Raw genomic sequence first — 9,289 nt, forward strand, 5'->3', positions numbered from 1 at the left:
GAGTGCATTGATGGGTCCTGGAAAACTAGAATACACTCATGAATGGAGAAAGAAAAATTTAAACCGAGAGAGAGAGAGAGCAATGGGGATAGGAGGAAGGAAGGGGAGGGGGAGGGTAGAGAGGGGGAGGAAATAGAAAGAAAAGAAAAAAAAGGCACATATGTCCACTCATCTACCCATCACCAGCTGTATATTTAAGGCTGCCTGGTGTTTAGCAGGTGAATGGTCTGGAAGGCCACCTTCTGGATACAGTATAGGCATCTCTCCCTTCCAAGGTCCATAATCCCCTGCCAATGGTCTAAAAATTTTGGACATAAGGTTCTGAAAGGTTGCTGTCATCTGAAAATGTAGCCAACAGGCCCAGGTCTGGGGAGTTCCAAATTTTTACTGCTTCAATACTAAAGCACCCTTTTCTCAATTTAAGAACCCCAAAAAGTTTCCATGTGCCCTTTTTAGGGGCACGTAAACAGTTTATTACAGTTACTGGTGTCACCTTTCATATATTTGTACATTTTAATCAAATCCAATCTTAAGTGCCTTTTCTCCAGGCTGAATAGCTAATCTATGTAATCATTCCTCAAAGCGGAGGTCCTCCATCCCCCTTATTAATTTTGTTGCCCTTCATTGAACTCTAGCTGATTCAACAATCTCTTTCCTGTGGATTGGTGACCAAAACTGAATTGCGCATTCAAGATGAGGCCAAACCATTGTAAATGGATAGCATTGTTGATTTATCCCTCTAGTGTATGACCATTTTAGAGAGTATTTTTCTAGCTTTGTCAGCTGTCACTTGTCATTGCATGCTATTACTGAGTCTATTATCTACCAGCACCACCAGACCCTTTTCCATCACTGCTTCTTCCATGGGAGCTCCTCCTAATGTATATTTCGCATATGTATTTTTGGCACCCAAGTGCATAACTTTACATTTCTCAATACTGAACCTCAACTGCCAATAGCTGCCCAACCTCTTGTTCTGTCAAGGTTTTTTGCATGGAGTTCCCCCACAAGGTTATCCTGTAATGATGCTAATTCCTTTTGCAAAGTTATTTCTCTGCTTAATTTGGTATCATTAGCAAATGCTGACATTGAACTTTTGATTCCAATTGTTATATCATTATTAAACAAACTGAACAGCATTTATCACTACTCTCTGGTCCTGCTCATTTAAGCAGTCCTATCCATGTACACACAATTTCATCAACTCCAACAGACCTTATTTTATAGATTAAATCTTTATAAGATACAGTATTAATTGCTTAGCAAAATCTAAATTTACTATGTCCACCATCCAGCTTTTCACTTCCTCATTGAATGATATTCACACTGTTAAAACATGTTTAAACACAAGAACAAAAAAGTGTATATTGCAGATTAAACCATAGAGGTTGAACCTGCAGTAACATTCTTTTTCAGGCTTTCTTTCCTTCAAATTCATCTTAGTCTCTTGCCAGTAACACATTTTCTGTCCTAAGTAAAGAATGCTCACTCCTTGTGTTGTATCTATGGTGGAATAGTGTTGTCACATTAGGCTACTGACTATGGTTTTGGTCTACAAACATCATCCCCTCTACTCGTCTCCATAACATAGTGGGGAGATGTTCTGTAGGCCTCAGAAGAGAACTGGATAGGCTGATAAGATTTTCTGGGATTTCATTTCAGTGCACAAGAAATTACAAGCACACTGGTTTTCTGGCAAGTCTTTTTCTGTACTTGCAGAGCATTTGTTTAATGATGGCCATAGACCAGAAGAACTTCATTTAAAAAAAAATTACTTTTTGGGAAAGTTTATTTGATTTTCACTAGTAGGGCCAAATCGATGTTTGTTTTGACCACAGTGACGAGAAAATTTGAAGGCGCTGGAGAGAAGATTTTTCTTGAATGAACAAATGTGTAACAGTGAATGTGGCTTTCATTAGGAAAAGTACATTTTCTCCAAAATTAAATGTAAAAGCAAACTTTTTTAAGCACTTTGAATGATGTTCATCAAGTCATCGAACATACTAATAAGAACTTTTGCATGCGTGTTCCTGCAACCGTTTATCCAAAATTCTATGAGTGTATGCCTAGTTTATGGACTGGTAACCTGCAATAGATTACATTTTGTTCTTGGGTTTAGTACAGTATACTAAAGGTTTCAATAATGTCACCCCATCCTTTTCTTTTCTCAAAGCTGTACATAATAACTATTACCACAGTTGTATTATTACCCTTCCCCTATTCTAATAATCTAATTAAAAAATATAATGAAACTACAATGGTATGCTATGAAGTTGTGTACATTTGGTGTGACATTTATAAGTATTAGTTTTATATAAAAATACATATAAATTACATTTATAGATATTTAATTTGTATATAAATGTATATAATTCCAAGGAAACAACTAAATACCTCTGCAGAAGCTATATTTCATGCTAGGGTAATTGATTATCTTGTCAGACCTTCCACGTCAGACAGAGCAGTTAAACACGTGACCTGATTTTTCTCTACTGCAGTTATGCAACATAACTGGGCAGTGGTGGACTGACAACTCATGGGGCCCTCGGGCAATAGGGGATCATGGGGCCCCTGTATCCTTGCCCAAACTCAAAAAAGCCTGTGACAAAGGTACCAGGGGCATCTCATGGGGCCCCCTACTGACCCCGGGCCCTCGGGCAGTGCCCGAGTTTCCAAATGGTCAGTCCGCCCCTGTAACTGGGTCACTTCCATGCCCCTAGCCTGCAACTGGCCAGAGAATGAGTAGCAGAAGATTGATAAGGTCATCTCTCTTCTGTCTCACTATGTCTTTGCACTATATTTATAAGAGGAGTTTAGGCAGTGCAACTGGCTAAATTCATTTATAATCTGAACTGGTTGTTAAGAGCCTTGTTGCCAAATAGCCCAGTAACTGCCTCCTTAATTACTAGGAAAGAAAAACTGAGAGTTTTCACACCATCAAAATTTCAGTTAAATGGTGAATTTTTTTTTCTTTGTGATAAAAATTTGAGAACATTTTGGGGAGAAACACATTGAAACAAACAGGGAAAGTGAATGTAAGGTGGTTTTTGGTAGATTAAGGGTGCAATCAGCTTTAGACAGTTCTGTAGGTTATTGAATCACCTTTATATCAATTCCTGTTCCAAGAAGCAATTTTGACTATTTTCAGGATTGCTTTTTTTGGTTTTCTGAGTATTGTAATATTATCTGTGACATGTCCCAGAAAGCTGCAGGGAAAGAGAGGGTGGGGTACGCCTGCTCGGATCGCCTAGGTGATCCAAGCAGAAGTGGGAGCAGGGTACCTGTCAAGACCAGGTACTCGCTCCCCCCCAAAAGTTGTTGGGGGGGGGCACTTCCCCTTTCGGCTAAAGTTCTGCTTTATTGAGCAATTGCTCATTTCATATATGCATATTATCACAGTTACCCATTAGTTTGATGTGTGATATCATGAGTGGCCTTTTTTTGCATCCATTTTTTAGTGATTGGTTGTTGGCAGACCACATACTGAAAAGATTTCAATGTGATGCCTCTGCATTGTCAAGATTGCTTGTTTGCTGTTCACATAATATGATGATTATTTCAAACAGAGGAAGAGGAGGTCCTATAAGAACAGAACATCCCATGGAGGATGTAGAGCAGGTAGAAGGGTTTAACAACAAAAAAAAGTAGGAGAGACTAGACACTGCAGGTATCTATAACATTAGTCAAACATTTTTATCCCTTAATAGGGATACTAAATAGATATATATTCTTCAGTCTTTAGTCCCAGGGGGATTGAATGTTGAGGTGGACATTAACTGTTTTATTAGTAATTTATGAAATTGTACAATTTTATGTTTTTTATTTTATTATTTTTTATTTTAATCTTAATTTTATAATTTATATATTTTTTTTTTTTTCATTGCATTATTATGTCAATATTGGTGCATTGATTTGTTGTGACATCCAGATTAGATTGAATGGTGATGGAGATGGTTTGTAATAACCATCTGAGTATGTCCATGCGATCAATATTAGGCATTGTCGATAAGGTATTATTTGTCCATTGTTTTTAGGATATTTGCCCATAGTATTCAATATATGGCACTTTATGTTGCCAGTTTGATGCATCATTTCCTGTGAGGCAATATGATTTGTTTCCTGTGGGATGGTGCACCAATTAAACCTAATTAAGCACCTGGTGGGTTAATTAAAGTCTGTCTATATAGGTGATGTGCTACACCACACCGTCATCCCTATGATTAAGTCAGGTACGATGAAACATGTCAGGGTGTGATGGTGCGGCGGACCAGAAGTAATGCAGATACGCAACCGGAAGTGACAAGACGGCGTTCTGCCCGAGAGATCCAGAGGTGAGAGCTCCATGTGATATCTGTATCACTGAAAGGCTATTTTAAATAAGGGTTAACTATTTTTGGAATGTTGTAAGTGCAATATTTTGGCTTATTAAAGTTGTTTACCTTTGGTAATACACGATTGGAGAAAATGTTTTTCTCTCTCTATGTGACTATGGAGAGGAATATACATTATGATCCTGGCTACCATTCTTATCATGGGTGATTACTGGAGAAACCTCCCAGTCTTAACAAATTGGAGTCTGTATAAAGTGGAAAAAAGACTGTGTTCTGAAGACCTTGATTTCTGGAATTTATGCAATAAGGCTCATTAACCTCCTTAGCGGTATTCCCCAGTGTAGCTCGGGGTAAAGTTTCAGTACCAAAAGCGGTAACCCCGAGCTACACTCGGGCTTACCATGCGGCGCTGCTCTGGGGGTCCCTGCAGCACTTACCTTGTTCTTCACTCCCACGATGTGTCCCCTGCAGCGTCCCCGGCCATCTCCTCCGGCCGATGCCGGCATCCGGCTTCTGTGTTTCGGTCCCTGTGACGTCGGGACGTACGGGCGCCGGAACCGGCGGGAAATTTGAAATTTTTAAAAAATGTCATTTTTGCTGTCATTGCTGTTTCAATGCATTTCACATATATTTTGTCCCTACTGCTTTGTCCTGTGCCCTGCCTGCATTTTGAATGTTCTTTCTGCCTGGAAACTGAGAAAAGTCCATGGCGCCCAAAAAGCGCCCCTTTACGTCAAAAGGCGAATTTGCCTCTGTATTTCAAATTTCAGTGTTTTTGGTTTGATTATATTATTGAATTAAATTTATTATTATTATATTATTATTTTTTATGATTTTTATTAAATTATAATTGATGATTTTGTGTTTCAAATTTTATCATATCCGGAATGTTTAATAGACTCTTGTTCGTACAGATTTCAGTGAGTTATTCCTAAAAATTACAGCCTACAATAAAAAACTACATATTTCCATGCAAACAAATGGTACCGCTTTCAGCACAAAAAATCGGAAAGAATCATACCGCCAAGGAGGTTAAAGGCTATGTTCTGGTGAGTGTACACCTAAGAGAGGGTATACGAAAAGTACAGCACGTGGTTTATTTCTGCACTGGGAGTCACAAAGGATTCACATTGTGGATGATTTTTTTTTTTGGACGATTTTTTTGTAATTCATTATTGATTAAACTGGACTATTTTACGGTGTTGTGTGGGCACACATATATAATTTGTTTGTGTATTTTTTTATTTTTTGTCACATATAATTTTAAGTCACATATTATTTGTCACTTAATATTTGTGGAAATAAGTTTGCACATAGAGACCACTAAAAGGAATTAGTGTGACACATATATCTAATGCGCCGCTAATTATCACTAATATTAGAAATGGTATTTTTTGGAATAATATGATGATTGCTCGTATATTGCAACAAATATTTGTGTGCTGCTCACATATTGAAAAAAAATTACTTTTTCCTTTCCCACGTGTTGAAAGATTGACTGTTTGAGGCCTACTTAATGCCACAATTGTTTTTGTTGCAGGAATACTGTGTACAGCTATTTACCACGACTTGATACAATAACATATTCTATAAACTAAATGTTATACATGTGTAAATACTAAATATATATATATATATATATATATATAAATATGTGGTGTCAAAACTTTCCCCTACAAGCCTGTCACTATTGAACCACTGCGCTTTTTATCCCCAGATTTTTAAGAACAGCTGTGTGCTGTATGTCCCCTGTTTTGCCATTGCATTCTAAGCATGCTGTTATTAGCCCCACACCCTTGGCTCCAACTCCACCCTCTCCAATCTCAATCTTTTGAAAGGTTCCCAGTTGTGCTGATTTGTTGCTAGGAGTGGTTTGGGATTCCCATCACAGAACTTGCAAAACAACATAGAAAGGTTTCATTAAAAGTAAATATTTTTCCAAATAAATGCTGACTAAGCAGTCTTCATAAAGAAATTTGAGGTTAACTTTGCCAAGATAAAATCTGTATTTTCATAGTAAAATCAGTTTTTCTGAAATCCCTCCCTTCCTTCCCTGCTTGATGTTAAGGGACCTTGACATACTAAACTGTGCGAGTGCGCGGTTCCAGGCCAAAGATGATGCACTTTTTTTTTTTGTTCAACAAACTGGTTGAATGAAAAAAATGATTCAATTTCCCCATCAACACACTTAGTGTTGATGGGGAAATCCCTCCAACGGAGCTATTGTATTCTAACAGCAGGGAGACTTCCTCATCATGAGAATACAATTATCCATGTTGCCGGCTATAGCTGATGGCCTAGTTATACAGAAGTTGATTGAGAGATCAATTTCTGTACAGCCATCCTGCCCATAGATGAATCAAAATTCAGCCAGTCCTCGGCCGAATTTCAATCTATCTATAGGTGGCTTAAGTTCCAAGCCAACAAAATAGACATCATCATTGCTGGCACTAAAGATGCATGGAGGTGTGTCTCCGGCATTAAACCAATCAACAGGTTTATGTACTATTAAGTCGTCTAGAATCCAGCCAGTTTGATTTCACTGGCAGAGTGGCTTCCCCAAGTTATTCATATTCTTTGGAGGTGTTAGCATTTAAGTGTATGAAAAATCAGGTATCATTACTATAGTCAAGGTACTCTATTTTACTCTTTTCAAAGCCACAATTTTAGTTTTTTTGTAAGTCATGGGTCAAACCATTTGCTGGTTTCTTTCATCTTCAGAAGACCTTAGTGAGGGAATTTCTTTCCGTTGTCAGTCTAGGGGAAAGAGTGTTGGATGGACTAGCAAATTTAAATACACTAACAAATTGAGGCCAAACTCCAGTTAACGCTTTACAAATGGTTAAGCAAACAGTTTATTTTTACATAAATAAAAACTGACCATTGTAAACATCCATGTTACTGTGAAAAATGGTTTGTCTCAACCCTCTAACTGATACATCTGCAGGACAGGTTGTTCTGTTGAAAAATAACAGACTTACTGGCAGGATCACTAGGTAAAAATAAAGAAAATAAATCTTAAAATAAAAATAATGCAGCCACCACATATACGAATTTGTTAGCTGCCATATACTACGTTTGCTTTTGGACTTAAAGGGTAAGTTCACCTGTTACTTGTTACACACATATTCAGGGTGTGACTGGGAAAACTACAAGTTCCAACAGCCTTTGTGGCTGTCGACTTGTGGTTCTCAATGAACTACCACCGCTCTGTTGAGCTCTGTGGTAATTCATTGATTCCTCCTGTCAGTGTGCATCTCCCTGCCCCTACGAGGTATGAGCAGACAGATACACTGATAAGTCTGCAGCAGTCCTGCATGGCACCAACAATCTACTGATTGCTGGTGCAATGCTTTCCAGGCTCCTACAAAAAAAATTATCTGCAAAAAAAAGTGCATTTATTATTTTTTATTAAAAGGTGCATGTATCATTTAATCTTGCTTTAAAATCTACTGGCATGCTGAAAGTACACATTCTGCATTGACCGGAAACTTGTGAGGATTTTGGAACCTCTGGTACTGCTAGTTAGACATCAACAACATTTACCATATTATAATTGTTATATCTTTATCTGAGATTGTATTAACACATGGAAAACATACCCCACATCATTGCATCTGCGGCATACTTTTTGGGTGCGGGTCTTGCAAACGTGACATGGTGGGATAAGATCGCCAAGCTGCAAAGGAGCAGCGTATTCAAGAGAAGCCGCATCCTTTGTATCTGAAATAAGGTTGAAATAAACAGCAATATAATCATTAATATATTAGCAGTAATACACAAAAATATTTCATAAGTTGTTATGATCTGTCAACATATACAAACTGATTATGTAATGCTAGCAAAAATGGTCTATTATATGTAGAAAAGAACAGCATGGCCACAATAAATAGTGCAAATGTCTTAAAGATCACTCTTCTGCTGGTGGACCAATAAATATTGGCAAGGGATGACGCTTCCCATAGATAAAGCTATAAATTCAGGAATATATTCCTGAATATAATATTCAGGAATCCTGAAAGGTGTTTTACTCACCATCATCTGGTGAGTGCGGTTTATGTTGGTTTCGGCACTGGTGGATGGTGGAAGAATTATTTGAAGCACTGAAGTTTATTTTTTAGAAAGTTTTCTTAGGGATCACTGGACTTTTGATTTAATGTCACGGGTTTGTGGTCACTTACATTTATCACTGGACTTTAAAGATTATTTATAAAATAATAATTTTATATTCACTTATTATTTTAACATTTGTGTTTTGCGCTGGTTTATATTGGAACATTCAGGAATATGTCCACATCCCAGTTACTCAGTGTACAGGAAAAGCAGTAGGACCATCCAGATGACCTAGCACCCTTGTTTCCCAACCTATACATGTGGCCCTTTGGTGACTGCCATATGGCTCTTGAACCCAGTCAGCTGTGGTAGTGTTGATTTTGTAAAGGGGCTTTAATGGCAGTGTTCTCTAGCAGTCCTTTACAACATATTCCCAGTCTCCCTCTACATGTGTCTAACCTTTAACCACACCTGTAGCATGTTAGTAGTGTCTGACTGTTTCTTCTAGTACATAGGCAGTCTCTGACCATCTTCTGTAGCATTATTTATACTGAATATTATGTGTAGACCACCATTTGAGGCCCCTTTACACCTTAACTTATTCTTAACATGATCTTAGTTTACTTTTCACCAAGTTTACAATTTTTATGAAAAATGAATCTTTATGTGAATTTTTGTAATCTATGGTAGCAGAACATAGCATTAAATACTAACAAAGCCAAAAGATTGCCCAGCCCGTAGAATGAGCATCTCAGACAGCCGAACAGCTAACTGGGGAAAAGCAAATTCAGGCTGACAATCCTTCTGCTAATACCAACATAGTGGCTTAGCATTGTCGGCTTGCAACAAGAAATGGTGCTGCTGTCTGTATCTCCATGTAAGAACTGCTGCAGGTTTCTGAAAAA

The 9,289-nt window shown here is 37.9% G+C and overlaps 1 protein-coding gene across 1 annotated transcript in view; it reads right to left on the reverse strand.

Annotated features, from left to right (window-relative positions):
* LOC149465842 (uncharacterized) overlaps positions 1-8,045 on the reverse strand; it is a 72,517-nt gene extending 64,472 nt beyond the window's left edge. The window contains exon 1 of the mRNA XM_089673459.1: positions 7,934-8,045. Within this exon, the coding sequence (XP_089529585.1) occupies positions 7,934-8,045 (112 nt within the window). The remainder of the gene's footprint in view (positions 1-7,933) is intronic.
* Between the last annotated feature and the right edge of the window lie 1,244 nt (positions 8,046-9,289).

This window comes from Staurois parvus, unplaced genomic scaffold (genome assembly GCF_062004578.1).
Source record: "Staurois parvus isolate SC_StPar_1 unplaced genomic scaffold, SC_StPar_1.0 ptg000137l, whole genome shotgun sequence".
Taxonomy (NCBI): domain Eukaryota; kingdom Metazoa; phylum Chordata; class Amphibia; order Anura; family Ranidae; genus Staurois; species Staurois parvus.